Raw genomic sequence first — 22,840 nt, 5'->3', positions numbered from 1 at the left:
TTGAGGGCAGTCATGTTAGACGTGCCTGTAATCAGAGCAGTGAAATCTCACGCCGGCTAGCTGAAGCTCAGCACAGAGGAAAAGGTGCTTTATCATCACGGTGGGGAGGAAAACACCAAAACATTTATTTTAGGCTTCAGTTTCTTACTTTATATCCAAGCGTCATAAAAGCACCTGAAGGGCTGTATTTGCAGAATTAAGTTACAGTAAGACATTTGCAGTTAACAAAATGAGAGTATAACAATATAATTAGAGACAATTTAAATAACAGGTAGATGAGGTGAATGGCACTTATTGAATTGTGTTTGGTCTCTGTCATTATCTGTTCTTATTCTTAGATCATTATTCATCATTTACTGAATGTTTCAGAAAACAAAAATGTGTGCATTTTGATGTAGATTTGTAGAAAAACTTATCCAGTGGTGATGGAATGCTAAGATTTGTACAAATTACTGGGCAGGCTGCTAATAATCTGGTCATATGGGGGAGATGTGCTAATAATCTGGTTTATGGGGGAGGGGTGCTAATAATCTGGGTGTATGGGTGAGGGGTGTTAATAATCTGGGTGTATGGGTGAGGGGGTGTTAAGAATCTGGGTGTATGGGGGGTGCTAATAATCTGGGTGTATGTGAGGAATATGTGCTAATAATATGGGTGTATGGGAGTGTATGTCCATATTTAGCATATTTATAACTTTGTGTCAAATCAGATACTGTAGTGTAATTTTCAAGTAACCAAGAATGAACATACTTTGCAGAAGGGTCCCATTTCCCACTATAAAATAATCTCTTAAATCCAATTTCCTACTGAATAAATGGAAATGTGTGCTCTGCGTAGGTGTTTGTACTACAGTCTATACATATATGTGGTGGAGTTTAAATTTGACAGGACTGTACTGTGTTACTGCAGCATCTGTACAATTATATTAGCCAATCAAAGCGATCATTTTGTTACACGTTTAATAATAAAAATAATAGTAATAATAATGCTATACGTTCATCGTATTGTTCATGCTTTGAATTAAACCCATGGCGTCAGTTTACGTGGTTACCAGTTTATAATAAGTTAATTTTTAAAAGATGACGCCACATCATCAGTGCTACGTGTTTTGTTTTGTTTTTTTTTGCATTTTTTTGTTTGTTTTGTTTTGGTATTTGCATCTCAATAGACATTGGATTTGTTTAATATTACGATTAGTTGCATATAACTTAATAACACGGGCTAAAACTGAAAAACAATTATGAAAAGGCATCAACGCCAGAGCCTGCAGACAGCCTGGGAGTATCACGTGATCTCGGCGACAGACTAGATGTTTCTGTGTGTGAGCTGGAGAAGGGAAGACTGCGCAGAACCGCAAGAGTTAGCGAGGGAGTACGACTCGTCTTCCAAAACAAAGAGACGCTTCACACAGGGATAGAGCAACGACAACAGCAAGGTAAGGCATTTTAGCAGCATTATTGGGTTATTTTTGTAACGTACAGCGCTGAATAGTCTGGCCGTACTTTGCAACAACATCATAGCGACGATGTACAGTAAATTGCCTTTATAAATAAATAATATAATTTGTGGCCGCAGGGGAATTTATATACAAGTCGTTACGATTACGATATATACGGTCACACTTCAAGTTAAGAAACCGTTTTGAGAACAGTATCATTTAATACAAAATACGTTTTAAACATATTATTTTGAAAGACATTATAAATATATAGTTGTTGGTTGGAAAACAAAGATGGCAGATAAATAGACACCGTGTTAAAACACGAAGGGTTGGAATTAAATTCATTTTGATAATGTGAATGAAAATATTGAATAATACAAATAATGTCAGTGGTACTTCGAAATGTACAACAATACGACAGTATAAATACGTGCTATTAAAAGACTCGGCTAGTCTTCAGTCTTCAAAAAAATAGTACGTTCATTCTGACTGGTTCATTATTATGTTTGTTTTTAAACAGTGTGAAATTGAGTTTAAAAAAAAAAAAAAAAAAACTAATCAGAGACTAGAGCAGCCATTTGAGTTTTTTTTTTTTTTTTTTTTAATTTTTTATGTACAGCCTCTACTGCCAAGACCGGGTGCTTAAGTATGCGTTGCATAATAATGTAATGATGATGTTACGAAAGCGCACCAGCAGGCCAGTGTGTAATCGTAAGTCTCAATACTACTAAACCAGAGAGATCAGTATGCAAAACACTAATAATACTGGTGTGTATTTATCTATAGATGCAGTAAGGTGGTACTCCGTGGAAACTTTATACTGTATGTATTAACATTTCAAACTTTAACAACCCTAGAGAATATATCCATCAGTTAAATAAAAAAAAATTGCAATTAAAGAGAGAAAATGAAAGTTAACCTTACGTTATGAGTCACTGTGTAATGAATTGGTTTTTAAACACTGCAGCGGCATGTACTGTAAAGAGTAAAAATGCACCTCCGTTGTTTTCACTATGACTTGGCAAAAAGTGAAGCGTTGGAGCTGTGTTGTGGTGTTATTTTTTTCTAAACATCTTCACAAGTCTGCACTATTACTCCAAACTCCTGCGTTAGTATATTTCTTGTAACTGGGATGTGATTACTCAAGTTTCTCCTTTTGCTTTTGGTTTGAGTTGGTAACTGCTTGCAGTAGATTTTCCAGGTCGCCACATTCAATGCTAAAAAGCAATAACAGGACCCTAACTTCTGCTCAATTGGGGATAAAAAAAGACAGGGTTTGTCGGATAGAAGGAGAATAACTGTAAATCCAGCTATGGTATGCAGGTGCATAAGATCTTGCTTTACTTTCTGTTGTCACTTCGAGCTAATCCCCATTTAACTGATTTAGTGAGTGCAGAAATAGCAACAGACAGTTTTCATCTGTGCTCAGTGACACTGGAACAATTTTTACAGTGAGGGTGCTGAAAGCCATTCAACAAAACTGTAACCCCTGTGTATGATGGAACCCATGCAAAGCCAGGGGTTGCTGCCCCACCCCCAGCACCCCTACTTCCAGCGTCCATGTCTGTACTGACAAGAAATAACCAATTTACTTTTACAGGATATACTGTATGGCAATACTAAAAAGAAACTGATGCAATTGCTTATTGTTTAACATACCTTATCGATGTATCCTGATAAAATGTGCATTGTGAGGGTTTTTGTTCAGAGCTTGATATTGGCTCCTCCCCAGGCAATTGCAGTAGGTGTTAGTCAATCTGCCCTATTGCAGAGAAGTGAAGCACTTTGTAACTTTCTTACAGTACTGCATGACTGAGATGCACATTCTTTCTTCTGTCAAACAAATTAATTGTGCATCATTGAATTGACAAAATAGCCTTTCACAAGAATAATGGCTGATTTTTAAAATGTTGTTGTTTTTCTTTTTATGTGATATTTTATTAGCTGCTTAGATTTTTTGTTGGATTCTATGGTAAAAGGTTGATCCTGTAAGATTCATACAGTAAGATTCATGGACAAAACTAAACTAAAGGGAAAAAGAGTTGTCAGACCTGGGTTTTGTTCAACAATACCACCAGGATTTTCATTCATCATAATTCTATAAAGCTAGACAAAATAACATTCATCCACAGAGCACAGCTATATACCATATCATTTAACCTTTATTTTCACAGTCTATTCACAAAACTTATCCAGGTTTGTCCCTCTCTGAATATTGCGATTTGTTTAGATTACAATATTGTTGAAATGTTTTTATTCCATTCTCCACTGTCACAGAATTAAAGAATGGCATTATAAATATTGCAACAACAAAATAAACCAATAAAGTGGAAACATCATCTTTTTACATACCTATCAGATGATTGTAATCAATGACCTTCCCTTGCAATACCAGAAGCCTAAAAAAAGGGAATGAATGTAAGCAGGACCCCAAGTGTCAGGAATCTAAAGATTATCTCTCAACTTTCTATGTTGATAAATCACATACTTTTTGATTAAATGTGCTTAGGAATGATGCATACTGGCCCAGTTGTTGTGTAGAGAACCAGCTGCTAAACCATGGTAGCTAGCTTGTTGCAGTAGTGGGAGACTGGTACTGTATGTAGGGACGACTGTACGTGTTTTCTTTTAATTATTAGAAAAGTCTGAAACAGTCCTGACAGTGAAGGGGTTACACACTAAAGTACAGCTTGTTTTGATGTTCTTAACAATAATCTTGTTTTGTTGTGACCAATGTTTATCTTTAAACTTTGTAACCCACTTTTAGATATTTAGGGCAGAAGGGTTAGTAAGATAATTGTAATCTGCAGCTGTGACGTATGAATTTGCTTCCCCAAGTCTGGTCTACAGTACGGTTGCTTTAATGAATGTCATAATAGTTGCAAGGTAAGGAGGTAGATTTACTGGAAACCATGTGACGTTCACAGCAGCACTCCTACTGTAGCAGCTCTGCTCCATCTGTCATTGTGATCAGACAGAGCGCACAGCAGATACAGTCCTGATTTAAGGGTTATTAAAGAGTGTGGGATGAGTCTCAGCGACTAAAGATGTTTTTTCTTAGACAGATAAGCTTGCTGTTTGTAGCTGTAGCAAGGAAATGGTCTAATTTATTTCACTTAACTTTTTTGCAGTTTTGCTTTTACGTCTGTTATCAGATGTCTGTCAGGGTAGAGTCTCAGGCAATAATATATTCCAGCCTTGTAATACTCCACTTTTGCACTTTTAATAAAACATAGCCATACAAGTGTATATAATTGAACTGAGACATACAAGTGTATTCAAGCTACGGATTATGTTTTGTTTTAAGTGTCGTCTACAATATGTTATTATTATTTAGCTTTTTTTTAAATGGCTTATTGTTTTAATGTTATGTATGTATAATTATAATGTTAGATTACGAGTCATAAAAGGTCTATATAAATTAAAAGTTTTTTTTTTTTCTTTGTGACTGCTGTTGAAGATTTGGGTTTTTTCCAAACAGGATTATACTACATGCTGTCCACTGGGGGGCTGATGTAATACTTTGAATAGCCAGCATATTTCATTTCTTTGCATCACCACAATCTTTGCAGCCTAGAGAACCCTTTCTAACAATCAGCCATTCATGTTTTCTCTTTGTATTCCAGATATTGTTGCTTACTCCAACAATCGGGGTAATCAACAAAAATAATACTTGCTGTGGAGTTTTTATGCTCTTGTCCAGAAATTGAAGATCCTGACTGTTGATAAGTTTGTTGATTTGGTCCAGGCTTGGTGCTGACTTATTTTTGTAGGGCTTATGCAGGGATGGAAATAAGACTCCCATTGCATAGCAGTTTGATCCATTCCTGGTTTTACTATGAGTTTAATAAGACACACCTGAGCTTGTTACCTATTCACTGAGCAGAGGTTGCATAAAAGCAAAATTTTGTCCTGGATGCAAAATAGATTAATTGGACAGAAAAATATTTTAATCTTGCGTTCACAGAATGCACAGAATGAAAAGGAACGCGGACATGCACATTCGTGGTAATCTATTACACTGCAGCAATGATTGTAAAATACTTGCTTGTTTAAAAAAAAAAAAAAAAAAAAAAAAAAAAAAACTGTTCTGCAATATTACAGCATTGATTAAGGTACACTCCAGTCCTGTAAGTGGCAGCAATAAGCCTCATATTTGGCTTTGCCAGCGATATTAAGGATATTTGTCCACACTACATAAGTGATCTTGAGAACCATACGCAAAAATGTTTTAATTAATCTAGCTCAAACTTTAGCGTCCACCCTGAAGTACCGTTGCAAGTTTAGTCATGCGTAATGCGTACACACACTGATGCTATGCTATTAAAATAGTTTGGTTACTGTTCCTAGCAGCGCAGTGAACAGTGGAAATGAATACGATACCCACCATGCACTGTATTTTATTTTAAAATAATGTGTTATGCCCCATATTAACAGAGGGTTTTTTAATCAGGTGACAAATTTAGCGGATTCTGTTTCTTAAATAAACTCAGAAAAAGCTGTTAATTGCAAAACAATATTTGCTTTTACCGTCATGTCTTGCCTGAGCCTAATTCTGGTCCCTTTAATTTTATTTCAGACAGAGCTGACAAATTCTGTGAACTGTTCATCCCCGATCCTACTTTTAACTTGCATTTTATTTTTGCAGTCGCCTAATTTAACGTTGTGCTTTTGTTCTTTTCTGCACTAGTTTAACAGGGATGCCCTTACAGATTTTTTTAAGCATAAAAATGAATACCTAGTGCAAAGTGTACACTGACAGCGTCAGTTGTCAATCTGAAGTTTTTTTTGCCAAGCAGTCAGCATCTTCAGGGAATTCTCATGAAGAAGATTGCTCATCTGCATCTCAGCCATCTGTTTCTGAATATGAGTACTACAGTGACCAAAGCAGTTACAAGCAGTTGCACAAAAATGCAAACGAAAAATACATTCTTATAATTTTGAAAGGGAGATGAAGTACGTCCCTGGAGTTTCTAGCCTTTGTATTAAAATGTATATTTGATGGATGGGACGCAAAATTTTGGGCATGTGCGTCTCAGGATTCTATGAACAGAAATGCTAGCGCGACCTGTGACTGAGGCTATTCAAGCTTGTAGTAAAACGTGGATTGAGTGAAACTGCTAAGCAATAGGAGTCTTATTGACATCCCTGATCTTATGTTTTTGTGTTGTTCAAACTGTAGGATTCGTATGTAGGTGATTCCTTTTGCTGTCTTAGATTGCTCTGGCGAATGAAAAATGTAGTTTGTGATGCACTTTTCATTTTGATGACATAAAACCAGTACACAAAAACAAAACAGATGAAATTCAGCACTAAACTTAATAGTAGGATTTTACTGATATGATTTCCAAAAAATGGAAATCATATCGGTAAACTCACACTGCTGTACGTCGCCTACAGGGGAAGTGCTGCCGGAGAATAAGGCCAGTGAACTGAGCGGGAACATACTCATGCTGTATAATTGTATTTCCTTATCTGTGCGAAGCTAGAGAGGTGCGGGTAGCGTCAGTTTTTCTCTAACTGGTATGCATACCGCCCATGTTAACCATTGCCTTCAAAGTACAGTACCTACTAGTAACAGGTGTTCTTTCTTCATCTTAGCCTCTTATCTCAGAAGTCATTTGAGGATTGAGGTACAGACTTAATATTTCCAGGGTTATAAAAACCCTGCTTACTTAATATGTTGGTGACCATTATATTGATCTCTGACCTTCTGGCGGCCACATTAAAGTCATGTGATTTTTTTTTTTTGATTTTTTTTTAAGTTTTATAGTTGCGTAGAGACAGTGCACATAATCAAAGAGTAGTCCATTCAAAATTAAGTGAACCCTTTCACTTTAACCTCTGGCCTTATCAATCAGTACGTTTACATGCAGGCTAGTATTCCATTATTATTAACTACTAGTATGCAGTCATGTAAACGGCATATTCAGAATAAGACATGTGGAATATGAATCTATCTTGTGGAAAATTAGTTCAAGTAAAACCTGTAATCCAAATACTTGGCTTTCTCTGCCCTTGCGAATGTGCAAGCCGATCATCTCTGTAGTCGGTATTTAGCATTGGCATTTGTTAACCTGGCTCTGTGCTAATATGGTCCATCTGGTCCATTTGCGTGTCAGCAATCAACACTGGCAGGAAGAATGTATTATAAGTAGTGCAGGGACAGAAATCTTAATATTCAAACAAATATTTTTGGACATGTATTGAGATACAAAAATCAGATGTTCATATTCACTAGAAATGACAAAAATACCTTGCTCTTATTTACCGCCTCACCAGAAGCTGCACAACAGTTTCCAAAATGGCAAATGAAAAAGATCTCTGTGTTATTTAATTTATAAAATATATTTTTTAAAAAAGAAAGAAAACAACACAGCAGCTCAAGCCTCTATTTAAAAGTTTTAGACAGCAAAAATAAACAAACCAGATTAGTGTAGTGATCTCTGTGGAAAGCCGTCTGGGTCAAAAAAGCGAGTCAGAATCTCAAGGGATAGAAAAAAGGCAAGCACCTCATTCTGAAATGCCTCGCTTAAACAGTGCCTAACTTGTTTTGTAGTTAATCCAGTGGGGTGAAGTAAGCCCTACCAACCTATTCTTTACTCCTGGGATATTTTTCTATTTTAACGTGTTACATATTGTAAGGTCTTGCTGTAAAATAAAGGGACATACACAGGGGCCACGCCCACGCCCCCTGCCTTCTGCTGCTGACCTGCGTTCAGAGCAATGTAGTGGCTTTTATTACTTTTTGAAAATGAACGAATATCCAAACATTTAAATTGAGCGAATAGCCAAACATGAAAATCCTTTGTTCGTCCCAGCACTAATTACAAGTACATAAATACAAATCCAGACGTGAAGTTTAAAACTTTATAATAGAGATTGTAATTGAAGCTTGTTTATATCAGATATTGGGTATGTGTGTGTGTGTTTGTTAATATACATGATTAGTATGATGTGCGCCACAAATATTCTTATGCCTCGTGTTCTTCCTAACAAGGAACCCTGAAGGTTTGCGACATCTAGAAGAATGTCATCTCAAGAAAAAGGCTACAATATTCCAGGCGAGAACAACCCCCTCCAGAACTCAGTTTTTGGCTTCCAGCAACCAGGTGGTTTTGGGGCACCCCCACCCGGCTATGGTCCGCCCCCACCCTCTTACGGGGGGCCAACACCCACATATGGGGGCCCTGGCTTTACCCCCGAAGCCTTTGGCCAGCCAGCTTTCCCGCAGGGGGCACCAGGCTTCGGACAGCCCCCCTACCCTGGCCAGCAGCCGCCATTTCCACAGATGCCCTTTCCACAGATGCCCTTTCCCCAAGGACCCTCTCCCTACCAACAAGGACCACAGCCGGGATTCCCACCCAAGGGGCCTTGCCATACTGATGATCCATCTGGTGAGTGGCAGGACATATTTTATTGGATTCTTTCTTTACTCTGTTGTAACTTATTGTAATCAGAATAATTTGGGTGTTGAAAAGTGGGCTAACATGGTACTTGGTAATACCATGCCATAAGAAAGCACCAGTTATGATTATCCCAAACCAAAACCGAACTGAAACTACATTTGCATTAAATTATAAACTGAATGATACTGACAAGCTGACCAAACCGAAACAGAATTTTTTTATACAATGAAAAAGCGTCTGCATTCTCCTCACTGTCCTGGCATTATCGGGAGCTCATCGCAGACTTTAATCCTTGATATTGATTTATATTGACATATCTAGATCATTTTAGTATGGTAACAAAAATCAAAAGTTAGGACAAGACATACGTGATTGCCCTCGCTCAGTAGGGGTAACTGCGGCTTCCTACTTAGTATGGGTGTTCAGATGTCTAGGGCTGTTCTCTTTTTATGTTTGTTGATGAAAAGTGCTGGTTCTAGTATTAACAGGCATGTGCAAAGACTCAGCCTGTACATCCTAAATAAAACCTTTTGTTAAAAAAATGCATCCTAAGTGAAAAGTTGACGCTTGAAGTTTTTGCCTTTTGTAGTTTAAGTGTCATACAACTTAATTTTTAAAATGCAGTACGTTTTTTAATACAGAACGTGCATGATACACCTTCAGCAAGAGAGTATAGTAGAAATCATCTTGTTAATGAACAACGGTACATCCCATTAAATTCCTGAAAGCTCTATGGTGAACTCTGCTGGAAAATGAAAGTATTGGTTTTACATTTCAAGCTGCATGGCAGGATAACACCTGATTTAAAAAAAAAAAAAGAAACAGCGATCACAACTATGGGTCTACCTAATTCGCGATTTTCATGAAAATAGGGAAATTGAGGGGTCGCCGCAAAATTCACTCTTTTAGTGACCAATGCATACCGGACTAGTACGGAAACCTAATTTAAATGAACCACTGCACACCGCAAGTGACACAAACTATGTATCTTAATTCTGGAGATAGACTTTTTTTTTTTATTATTCCTTCGCCATCCTGTGTGCATTGCACTTAGACAAAAAAAAAAAAATTACATTTAAAAAAAAAAATACTCCAAAGAGGTTAACTTTCTTGTTTACTGTTCACATGACAATGTTTTAATCAGCCTATCAGTGCGTCTGTACTGGCTTTTCTGTGATCAGTACTGTACAGCAGGAGGTGGGACAAAGTCAGTGTTGCATTATTTTGATTTAAGTTGCTAAAATCTAGTTTTCAGTAATGGAGGTAAAATACCAAAAATGGACGACAAAGCCAAAACAGCCAAGTATATTTCAGCTGAGGATCGTATCAAGAAATTTCCTAAAAAAAACTTTACTTGCAGATGGAGGTAAATTGTTATGCACATCTTGTAATGTGACTTTGGAGAAAATACAATTGATCGCTATGTAGCTTCACAGTCACACATTAAACAGAAGATTACAAGAGGCAGCTAAACAGAATGTAAAATAAATAACAGCTTTTAGAAAACAAACAAGTCAGCACAGACAAAGTATTCCTGTTGGTTGTAGCCAAGTTAAATCAGCACTACAGGTACAATCTAGTTAAATCAGTACTACAGGTAGGATCTAGTTAAATCAGTACTACAGGTAGGATCTAGTTAAATCAGTACTACAGGTAGGATCTAGTTAAATCAGTACTACAGGTACGATCTAGTTAAATCAGTACTACAGGTAGAATCTAGTTAAATCAGTACTACAGGTAGGATCTAGTTAAATCAGTACTACAGGTACGATCTAGCACATCCTCCTCACTTTAAACAACCTACTGCATACTTTTTAAACGCAGTTGGAATTGTAGACCTGAATATGTATGTTTTCTTTCTTTTGACTAGATACTAATAAAATGAATACCTGAATGAGACAAACAACATGACCACGAATGTGCTACATATATGGCGTTTATTAAGCAATGCTAGATGCCATTCAGTAACCCAGTTTTGGGACTGTTGCTAATCGACTTCCACATCTGTATAACTTGGCAAAGCATTGCCTTACACTTCCAGCATATTCAGTGGATGCAGAACGTGCAGTCTCAATATATGGGCAAGTCCACTATAGACAGAGAATGTCGGCAGCAACTACAGGGGGATGCTGCATGGTTGCCTTTAACAAATGATAGCACTCTGTTTTAGTAAGGAAGCAAGTACCGCTATTTTTAGGCTTTTATAGTGCTCTGAAATATTATCTAGTTAGGTTTATTTAATGTTGAAACAGGTCAGCGAAATCCAAGTTTTCTTCCATAACATGCCCGGGTAAAATATGTAAATTCTCCTTGATTTAAGTAGACCCCTACCGTGCCATTGACATTAACCCTTTCGCTGCTAGGACTTTTGGAACCCTCGGTGCTAGAGGTTTTTCCTGTTTGGGACTTAATCATTTCAGAGTCAAAGTTCTATCGCTAATCTCCTAAAGGAAACATAGCATAACTGTATATTTGTTTTTTCCCGCACAATCTGAACTTTTCAGTAATGTTACGTTATAGCTGGATGTTATTCAAACCGCTTATGGTATAAGTGATGGGGAGATTAACTGGGGGACAGGCCAGATAGATATGATGTGGTGTCTCGTTATCCTGGAACACTGCAAAGAATGATATCCAGGAATGGCATAACCTGGTATTTTGTGGATGCCGGCACACCACATAGCATTATATAATGCCATCTGAACCACGTGCAGCCCTAGTTTCTTGAACCAAGACATGTTTTTTCGGGTAGCATTGTAAGGCTAACATCTGGTCGCCCTTGTCAGCGCCTCCCTTATAGCGAATGTAATCAATCACACACTGAGGCTTCCTGATTGATCGGTCCTGCCCCCACACACACACTGCTGCTGTAGACTCATCATAGGAGTGGTGAGGAGGTACACCTCTCTCTTGTCTGTGTATTTTACAGCCAGCAGTTCCTCACACTTCCGTCCTGTTGTCTCCTGACAGGTCTGTTTTGTGGCCACCAGTTGTTTGAGGAACCCCTTCCGGTTAGACCTTATAGTCCCGCAAGTTGGAGTGTCCAAAGCAAAGAGGGTTTTCAGAAGGGGGATTCCTGTATAGTAATTGTCACCCATATTAAAGAAGAGGTCCCATACAATCTGTTCACTGATACTCAAGCTGGAGATGTCAGTCCCGGAGTACACTCTGAATCTAAGTGTGTACCCTGTGGTGGCCTGTCACAAAGACGGCCAAGTGGGCGGCGTCAGAACCAGGAAGGAATGAAATATACAAAGACGATGATGTGAAATGAAATGATGAAGACGCCTGTTGGCGCTGGTTTATTACAAAATAAAAGGTTTAAACAAACACGAAAACACAGGACACGGCACTCTACGCCAAAATAAATAGACAAACAAAAACAGACTAAACTTAACAAAACGATGCACGGACAGACACACTGACAAACACGGCGAGTTTTAAATAAACAAGTATCGTGCTGGTCCCACCAGCACGCAATAGCAATTGATATATTAAGTTACTCCTTCTCTCGCTCCCGTTCTCCACTCCCGAACACCCAACCACCAGTATGTGACAACGTGCATCTATATATACTATTGTGCTGGGATTCAATTACCAATTAATTATTCACTTGAATCCCAGCACATGAATTAATAAAGTGCAATTCCCCGTGCTCACATATTACTACATTTTACTTGCACGTGAAGTGCTGTGCAATCCTCGTGCATAAATACACATATACATTTTTAAACACTCGTGTTACACAGACCCGTTTATATTCCGTGTACCAATGTCTATACACCAACATTTAAACACACCACACGCAACACATAACAGATAATATACACAGGGGTGGGCACTTTGTTACATGGCCTCACAGCACTTGTACACTTATATTCCATACCGTGCCCGCTTTGATGGAATGTACTGCTTAAAGATTAAGCAGCCATTGTAAAGCACAAGAGACTCATTCACCAGGGGTTGCTGAATAGGGGAGTAGCCTTCGGCAAATTGAGGGACCTATAAAGCATGCTATGTCCGGTTGTAAATTATTGGGGGGTCCAATTTTACAGTGGCACAACTCCCTTGGCTCCTGGGGCGTGCAGGCTGTTCCTCAGACTCACTTTCTGGATCTCTAACAGGCTCTTCCGTCATGAAATCACTGGGGGTGTCGTGGGGTAAAAGTCACTGTCAGTCAAATGGAATCAGACCAGGGTCTGACTCAGAGTCACTGTCAGTTTCCATCATCATCCATGCCACCTCCTCTGTGCGGTACCTTTTGCCTGCCATTTTGCTGAAATTTAATTTACAGTAGTTACAATCAATGAAATAAACTTAACACAATAGCAAATAAAACTATACTAATAAAAAATGAGGTCAGTTTGTTAGAATTAAATGTAGTTATAAATGTATCTACCAGCTACAAAAATTCTGAAATGAACTGTGAAGTAACTTACAAAACAAATGATGGTGATTAAGTAGATTCAAGAAAATGCACAGAGTCCTTTTCTTCAATCAGTTGCCAGGTTTATTGAAATATGCAGGGAGTCTGGTCCGAGGTACAGGACAAACAGAATACTCTTCATTACAATGTTTGCATGACATTAAATACCCTTCTGTATAGATGGTCCACCTCCCCTTTCTCTGACACTTAACCAATGGTCAAGGTACAACACATTATTCTGTTAATTTAGTGTGTGTGTAGTCTAGCGTGACAACCTCTGAACTCGGTGCATTCTTCACACTCCTGGAGAAAAAAGGTCCATAAATCTGCCCCTTTGATCCTAGTGGCATTATCTCTTTCTATCTCTGGGTCCAATGCCAGTCCCTGGGAGCCTTTTAGCCCCTTTATGCTTTGCATTCCAAAGTCTTACAGCCTGGCCCCTTCTGGTCCACAGCATTGTTATCTTTTTAGCTTGCAGTCAATGCTGGGCAAGAAGCTTGTAGACGCAACATCTCTATCAATTGTAAGCAGTACATGCAATTTGAACCAAACAGTCTGCTATCTGCAATATTAGTCTCTTTTCAGAAAAAAACACCAGTATACCTCTGCCAGTCCACATGCGTAGCAAACTGCTAATCAATTCTCAATCCATGTTTTCCAACAAACTGTGACAATGTTGGCAAATTATATAAGAAATAATATTATGGCACAAGTATTTCACACCAAAAAAAAAAAAGATAATGTATTCGAATTCTGAAAAGAACTCTGACCTCTGAACACTCAAAGAGCTGTAAAAATACGAAATGTATTAAGATTTATTTGTTGAATAATCAATTCATTTTTCAAAAGTAATTTGTTTCCTTCAGTGTTATAGCAATGTCAATCCGCGCAACTCACACCACAACACAGAAAGTGATGAAAAATTAGCTAGTAATTGAATTCCAGACAAAACAAAAAGGACACATCTTATAGGCCAGTTTTTATTGATGGAATGTTTGGTACACCATTCACATATTTCGGAAAGACACTAAACCCTCCAACACATGTCCAAAAATGTAAGCGATTGGTCACTCACAGCCTGCAGGGCGATGCCATTGATATAGGTTGTGTTCGGTACAATATAGGGCACCCTGCAGCAAGTTCTGAAATTAACTGTTGAAAATAAGATAAAGTGCTAAAAATAGCTCTTCGGGTCTATTAAATGATGTAGTCATCAGGATTTGCTCAGGCCAAAGCACGATCCTATGTAAATACAGACTTTAGTTGCTGACTTGACTTCCTGGATTTCAGACTGAACAACACTAAGAAATCCTGTAGGCCAGTTTAGGCATCAATCATGATTTAATAGATGTGACTGGTGCACCATTCACACATTTTGAGAGACTAAACCCACCCACACATCCTAGTGATTGGTCACTTACAGCTTTCAGTGCACTTCCATGTACTAGATTATGAACAGTACAATATAGGGCAGCTTGCAGCAATCAATAGCGACCGATTTAGTTCTGAAAATAACTGTTGAAAATAACATTTTCTTTCCAAAATAGCTCCATGGATCCCCTAAATGTGGTAGCCATTACGATCTGATCAGATCAAAGCACGATCCTAAATATAATACAGATTTTAGTTTACTGACTGGACATCCTGGATTTCAGACTGAAAAACACAGAGAAATTCTATAGGCTATTCATGCACTGTTTAAATGAAGTGACCGATACACCATTCACATATTTCGAGACATTAAACCCTCCCATACACTCAGTAATGTATTTTGAAGAGATCTGCGGGACAGAGTGATATATGGGAGGACGTACACTGTATGTCCCCTAGCACTTTAGGAGCATAAAGGATGTATGCCATACATCCTCTAGCATTGAAGGGGTGAAGTATCATATAATTATGCAAATACAATGATGAAACTTTGTAAGGAGTCTAGTATGTTGTGTCATACATACAGAAGAAGAAAAAAAAAATAAGCATTAAGAAAAATTGGACATTTGTTTAGCTTTTAGTAATTAGAAATTAGGCTTAAGATTTGTAAACTAAACAGTTGATGTGGCTAGGTAATTAATGGGTGAAGAAGTTTGTAATTTTTTAATACTTTCTGATATTCTTTGGTTGCAGGGCTTAGGTGTATCGATGTATTTATTTTATTTCAAATAACCTCAAACAGACAAAAACTGGTATAATAACAAAAGTGAACCTGCTCTGATTTTGTACTGCTTTGTGTTTCATTTAGTTCCTCTAAACAGTCCTGGATACCACCATGGAGACATTCCCCCCTCTTACTACGACAATGAAGACTTCACCCCCTCAAACTGGGAAGACAAGATCATTCGCCAGGCCTTTATCCGCAAGGTGAGCAAGCATTTGAACTGATCAGTGATTCTGGTTATCTTGTGTTTATCAGTATTCAGTAATTTAAAAGTTGTAATTAAATGATCTGGCCATATTTAGTACTACTACTACTACTTATTATTATTATTATATTATTATTATTATTATTATTATTATTATATAAAGATGACTCTGGACAGATTGTAGCAGTAACCAAGAGTCCTGTGTTTTTTAAAGCTGTTTTTTATATTTAATTTTTTTTTCCAATGGGTGGGACTGAAGTAAAATTAATTTATAATTTTTTTTTTTTTCTTGTTCCAGGTGTTCATGGTGTTGACTTTGCAGCTGATGGTAACCTTTTCATTTGTGGCCGTGTTCACGTTTGTGGATGAAGCAAAGGTGTTTGTGCGCCGTCATCCCTGGACCTACTATGTGTCCTACGCTGTCTTCTTTGTATCTCTCATCGCGCTGAGCTGCTGCGGGGAATTTAGGCGCAAGCACCCATGGAACCTTATTGCCCTGGTATGCTTTTACTTCATTTTTTTGTATTTATTCCTGTTAGGTAAAGGTGGTTCCTGGTAATCTGGTAAAGCGATTTGAAGCTAGGTAAATAAAGCAGTAAAACAACCCCTTTTATATGGTATCGTGTCAAATTCAAGTTAAAAAGAAGGAGGAAATAATATGACAATCCTGTAAGGTTTGATTCCTTCTTGGATAATATAAGTTAGTCTTCAGGTAATTTCATTACAGAGTTTTATTCAAGCAAATCGAACCTTACAATCCTATTTCAATTTTAACTTCAAACATGCATTTTGCACTGTGTTAATCTGGAATAAAAAAAAAAAAAAAAAAAAAAGCTTGCTAGAAAACTTTTAAATTTTCACTTACATTTTCATATATACCGTACCAAAACAGCCAAGGTTATATATGAAAAGGTCAGCCGTATAAAGATTTAATATACAAGTGGCTAAGTTTATCAAGTCAATCGGTACGAACTTGTACTGCAGTATGAACTAGTAGCAATAAGAATAAAAAAAAGTGGGGTTCAAGTTTGCTGTAAAGAAGAACAATTTTAATGGCACTGAAACAAGTGTGATACAGTAGCTGTGGCAGTTTCCCAATAAGTTTGGTACCACATAGGTATTCACTGTGCTTTTGCTCTATAGGTACTGTAGTTTTCCTCCATCCTTTATTCTGACTTGGCTGGAGTAACTACAGCAACTCCCAAGCAGGGGAAAAAAAGCAAGGGCTGTGGCAAGTTGTTCTTACCAGCAGAACACAGCTAGCACAGCTTGCTCCCTGATACTGCAAAATGTTTTTTTAATCACACACGCACATGCGCACACACACACACACACACACACACGTATTAGTGCCTTGAAAAAGTATTTGCCCCCTGCCTGATTTTCTGCATTTTTGCACATTTTTCACATTGGATTTGGTTAGATCTTTTTGTGGGATATAGTAGTATATAGATGGAGTCTGAGAGAAAAAATGACACCAAAGTTTGGTGCTTCTTTCATTTGTTTGGTGTGCAAGATAATCAAACATCAGGTGTGAAAAAGTTATTGCCCCCCCTCCTAGTTAACTCAACCCAGTTAAAGGTATAATTAGGGTCAGCTGTTTGAATACTTTGGTTAACAGTCAGAACTGATTTGGGCCAGCCCTGCCCAATATAAATCTGACTAACTGTGGCCCTTACAATCAGAGTGAAGTTATCAGCACACAAGTTCTAGAAGCACATCATGCCACGATTAAAATGAATTCCTAAAGACCTCTGGAAAAAAAGTTGTTGATTCCTATCAGTCTAGAAAGGGTTACAAAGCCGTTTCTAAGGCTCTGGGGCTCCACCAAACCACAGTCAGAGCCATATTGTCCAAATGGAGAAAGTTTGGGACAGTAGTGAATCTTCCCAGGAGTGGCCGTCCTGCCACAATCTCTCCACGAGCAAGGCGTAAAATCGTCCAGGAAGTCATAAAGAACCCTAGAACAACATCCAGGGATCTGCAGGCCTCTCTCGCCATGGCTAAGGTCAGTGTTCATGACTCCACCATCAGAAAGATACTGGGCAAAAATGGGATTCATGCAGAGTAGCAAAGCGGAAACCAGTGCTCACTAAGAAGAACATGAATGCTTGTCTCAAGTTTGCCAAAAAGCACCTGGATGGTCCTCAAGAGTTCTGGAACAATGTTCTATGGACAGATGAGTCAAAAGTGGAACTTTTTGGCCAACATGGGCCCCGTTATGTCTGGCGAAACCCAAACACTGCATTCCACAGTACGAACCTCTTACCAACGGTCAAGCATGGTGGTGGTACTGTCATGATTTGGGGATGCTTTGCTGCATCAGGTCCTGGACGACTTGCCATCACTGAAGGAACCGTGAATTCTGCTCTGTATCAGAGAATTCTACAGGAGAATGTTGGGCCATCTGTCCGTGAGCTGAAGCTGAACCGCAGCTGGGTCATGCAGCAAGACAATGATCCGAAACACACAAGCAAGTCTACATCAGAATGGTTGAAGAACAAGAAATGTAAAGTTTTCGAATGGCCTAGTCAATGTCCAGACCTAAACCCCATTGAGATGTTGTGGCAGGACCTGAAACAAGCAGTTTGTGCTCGAAAATGTCACGGAGTTGAAACAGTTTTGCATGAAGGAGTGGGCCAAAATTCTTCCACGGCTCTGTGAGAGACTGATCAATAACTACAGGAAGCGTCTGGTTGCAGTTATTGCTGCTAAAGTTGGCGTAACCAGTTAAGGAGTCTAATGTGGTGATTAATTTCACACAGGGGCATTGGGTGTCGTATAACTTTCTTTAATAAATAAATGAAATAAGTATCAAAATTTGTGTTATTTGTTCACTCAGGGTCCCTTTTATCTAATACTAGATTTTGGTTGAAGATCTGATAACATTCAGTGTCAGAAAAAAATGCAGAAAGTTAGACGGGGCAGATACTTTTTCATGGCACTGAAAAATTCTGGGAAGCTGATAGATGAGAGAGAGAGAGAGAGAGAGAGAGAGAGAGAGAGAGAGAGAGAGACTAGCTGTGGCTTAGTATAGGTTGATCAAATTAGCTCTTAAGTAACTTCTCAGAAAAACTACCCAAGAAAAAAAATTGTAGTGTGGATAACTGTTTTGGAACAAATAATAAACCAGCAATACAATTGAGATGTTAAAGGTAGCCAACACACAAGAAGACATCTGTTGTGTTTATGTTGTTTCTAAAATAAAAACAGAGAACATGGTTATTGAGATTTTGTAGAAGTTTTAGATTTCAAGATAGATTCCAGGGGAAGTTGCTTTGCTTAAGTTTAGGCTTGTTTTACATCCTTACTAATCGTTCTTGTTTTGTGCCATGCATGGTGGGCAGATGTCTTGTGTTCATTCAATATTTCAAAGCCTTGTTCTTCCTGCATAACCCTTTTTTGTTTCTCTTCCAGTCTATTCTGACCCTAAGCATGTCCTACATGGTGGGGATGATTGCAAGCTTCTACGACACAGACTCTGTGATAATGGCAGTGGGGATCACTGCAGTGGTCTGCTTTACTGTGGTCCTGTTCTCTCTGCAGGTGTGCATTTTGTTGAATTTGTCTCAAATAGACACCATTAAGATTAAGACACACTCTTGTAGCCATCTGCATGCTTATAGCTAATTGTCTATTTTTCCTTTTAACGTGAACATTTATTTTTTTCTGCTGTTATCAAAAAGGCATTCTGGATTTTTTACAAGCCTAGAATCTATACTTTCCAATGCATCCAATTGCAGCAGGAGTTAGTGTCATCATTCAAGAACCCTTTACCAAAAGAAGACTTGACAACTAGTTTGTTTTGATGCACTACAAAGTTTTTAATTGTACTCTAAAATAAGCTGTAAAATGTGTCATGCATACGACTTTAGCAATGTAAAATGTTCTCAGGGTTTCTCTTTTGAGTTTTTTTTTATTGCATCACTGAAAGTCATCTATAGTTTTGTTGTTTTTCTTGCAGTCAAAATACGACTTCACCTCCTGTCGAGGTGTGCTGTTCGTGTGCCTCATTGTGCTGATCCTCTTCTCCATTCTATGCATCTTCATCCGGAACCGTATCCTGCACATTGTCTATGCCTCTATCGGAGCCCTTCTCTTTACTTGTGTAAGTGAATGATGGGAAATGTAGTTCTGAGAGGTCCATGCAGGTACATGGGAAGCAATCTTGAGGCAGGGAATGCAATTTAAAAGGTCAAAATGTGAAAAAAAAAAAAAAAAAAAAAAAATAGAGTTGGAGGCAGTTTTTTCTCTGTTGTGGGGCAAGGGTAGATCTGCAGTGCGAAAAAAGACAGCTTGGCGGGACATGTTTCGGAGGACGCGTGTGTCTGCCGCCGTTTCCGAGTTTGGCACGGGAGTTGCAGCGGTGAGCCAGGATAAAAATAATAATTTGGCATTCCAAACTGGGGACAAAACTGTGCTAAAAATCTTTGGTGTTTGACTAGATTTATTAAACAAAACAAAAAAAACAAAAAAAAAATTAATATCCAGTGCTTGTAATCCGTGTAAAAACCTCACTTGTTCTTCTTTCAGTTCCTGGCCGTGGACACCCAGATGCTCCTTGGAAACAAGCAGCTAGCTTTGAGCCCTGAGGAATACATCTTTGCTGCCCTCAATCTCTACACAGATATCATCAACATTTTCCTTTACATTCTGGCCATCATTGGCAGGGCCCGGGAGTGAGATGGAGCAAAGATTGGATGCTTTGTCAGAAGTAACAGAAGCAGCTGCAATACCCTACCTACTTTTCTCTGAACACTCAATATGTTTATTCTGTATGCACAGAGCGATCCTGTTTTTTCACATTGGTTATTTATTTTACAGCAGTTTACTTCTTAGTGCTGTCTATTAAATATATAATGATACCTGATAGAAACCATGTGTGAAATAATTTAAAAAAAAACTAACAAAAGTAATGTTTTTTACAAAACGCCTGTTTCCTTTCCACCAGTTGCAATCTTCTGGTGACTTTTTTCATTAGTGAAAAGGTATATGAGCAGCTTTGTCCTGTCACCTGACTTGCAAAACTCCATGTACCATACTAACATTGCTTTTAGTTCATTAAGCTGTGTTCAAATGTCAACTACGATCCATGTGATGGCTAGTGTCTGACACATTATTTAGGTGACTATTCTAATCGAAGTCAAGTTGCAGAAAAAAAAGATTGTCACAGGTTGAAACTATGTAAAATGTTAGTAACCAATGCTGAAATGTTGTTTTTTTGCACAAATGACTGGAAGATATCCTTTGGCTAGCTGAAACCTCCCTGTTAACTTATTTTTGTGATGTTAAAAATGCATGACAAAATAAGAGAAGTTTTTTATTGTTTGAAAAAAGAAAACTAAAAGCAGTAAGAAAGTCCTGTTGTAAATATACTAAATGCATTGCTATATGTTCATTAATATATCGATATACTGGAAAAGAATTAATGTGCTACCAATAATAAAAATAGCATTTTATCCCCTGCTGATGCTAGATGTTGTAGAGAGGATTTTCCCTTTGGCTGACTGCCCTATATGCTGTTCTTGCTTTTCTACTATGAAGATATTCATTTTCAAGTGCATTCCATGCACAAGCTCACCTGTGGAAGACTGCAACAGGAAGCGTATGTTGTGCTTTACAGAACATAAGATTAACCTACTAACATAAGAGCCATTTAATTCCTAGGATTATGTGACCTTGCAGTCTATGACTGAAACCCAGCAGTTTAAATTGATAAAGTTGTGCTGAAATTATCACTCTTTATTCAGAAGGACGCAGTTAATAATTGGTGTTAATACCAAACTGTCCATGAAATAAAAATAAATAAGGTTAACTACAAAATTAGAATATATTATTTTCTGTTGTATTCTTTTTCACTTGTTTTGTTTGTGTGTGTGTGTGGTTTGTTTTTTAAAATAGTGTAACCATAATGTGAATTCAGTTTCTCTAGAAGTTATAGTGGATGTAAGTTGTTCTCATCTGAATTCAAAGGGCAGGTTCTTAAGACAAATATTATATTTAAAGAAATGTGCTTTACCTAACTGGTTTTCATATATGCATTTTGTTGAAGGCTGTATGTGATGTTCCCCTAACCTTTGGTGGCAGACTGCAAAACCATAGTGATGTGTGTAGTCTAAAATACCCCAATCAGCACTAATCTCAGACAACATTTACGTAGGCAGTCCAATATTAGTGTATTTATTTTGGCCTTGAATGTTTGCGGGGTGTCCATCTGACACTGCTAGGTAACTGAACTTTGTATTGAACCAAAAGCCTCAAAGTAAACAAACTAGCAGTGCCCAATGCAAAATGGAAGGGTCTTCACAATTTCAATTTAAAAACATTTTTTGTTCTTTTGAGTTTGTAATTTTGTTTTAATTGCATGTACTTTTGCATGTGTGCATTCTGCATTTTTGCAGCTGATTCACACCGATTTGGTTTAAATTGAAATTATTTTATTGTACAGTAGATGCACACTGTAACAGTATACCTTTCAGTTAATGTTCTGTTTGTATATATAGTTAATCCAGGGTTGCCTCTAAAACAGTAGACTCTGATAATGGATGAAGACTTGTATAGTTCCTGCCTTTTGTAGTTCTGTTTGCACTGTAAAACTTAAATAATATAATTTTGACATGAGATGTTCCACTGCAATGCTGTTTGCTGTTCATTAAACAAACAATTAAACTGAGACCGGCATGATGTTGGATTATTTCTTTATTTTGGGTGTCACTGCTCATTCATCTCTTGGCAAAATCTCTGAAAAAGACCAACATGGTTATTTGAGGTATTACTAGTACTGTAAAGGCAACTAAGAAATGTTTACAAGGTTAATGCATCCATCCAATATATTTATGTTTTGATTGTCATTTTGCAGAAATCCTAGCAATAGTGGGACCCTATCTAAGTGCTGGAATACAATGCTGGCAAGCACTCATGTATAACTCAAATCAATTTCAACAGTGCCAGAAAACAAAGAAAATTAATTACAACTCCTATTTTTATGCAAAGTAAATAGACCAAAAGTACCACAATAATGCATTCAATGAAGTAAAGTAAAATACAAGTTTGGTGTAGATTGGTGTTTAGTCAATACATTTATCGTGTTCATAATGTGGATTGTGACAGACAGACAGACATGTGGGTCAGTGAACTAGTTAAATTTATACTGTACTTTACAGAACACACATTCTATCTGTGTTACAGTTTAAATGCAGATACA

At 37.8% G+C, this 22,840-nt stretch overlaps 1 protein-coding gene across 1 annotated transcript; it reads left to right on the top strand.

Moving 5' to 3' along the window:
* The first annotated feature begins 1,308 nt into the window (after nt 1-1,308).
* grinaa (glutamate receptor, ionotropic, N-methyl D-aspartate-associated protein 1a (glutamate binding)) lies at nt 1,309-22,309 on the top strand. The gene is made up of 7 exons (XM_041246463.1): nt 1,309-1,435; nt 8,442-8,838; nt 15,516-15,634; nt 15,935-16,135; nt 19,054-19,182; nt 19,601-19,744; nt 20,170-22,309. The coding sequence occupies exons 2-7, from the start codon at nt 8,472-8,474 to the stop codon at nt 20,317-20,319; spliced, it is 1,110 nt and encodes a 369-aa protein (XP_041102397.1). The 5' UTR covers nt 1,309-1,435; nt 8,442-8,471; the 3' UTR covers nt 20,320-22,309.
* Nucleotides 22,310-22,840: the final 531 nt, after the last annotated feature.

This window comes from Polyodon spathula, chromosome 3 (genome assembly GCF_017654505.1).
Source record: "Polyodon spathula isolate WHYD16114869_AA chromosome 3, ASM1765450v1, whole genome shotgun sequence".
Taxonomy (NCBI): domain Eukaryota; kingdom Metazoa; phylum Chordata; class Actinopteri; order Acipenseriformes; family Polyodontidae; genus Polyodon; species Polyodon spathula.
This window is presented reverse-complemented; position numbering and strand designations above follow the sequence as displayed.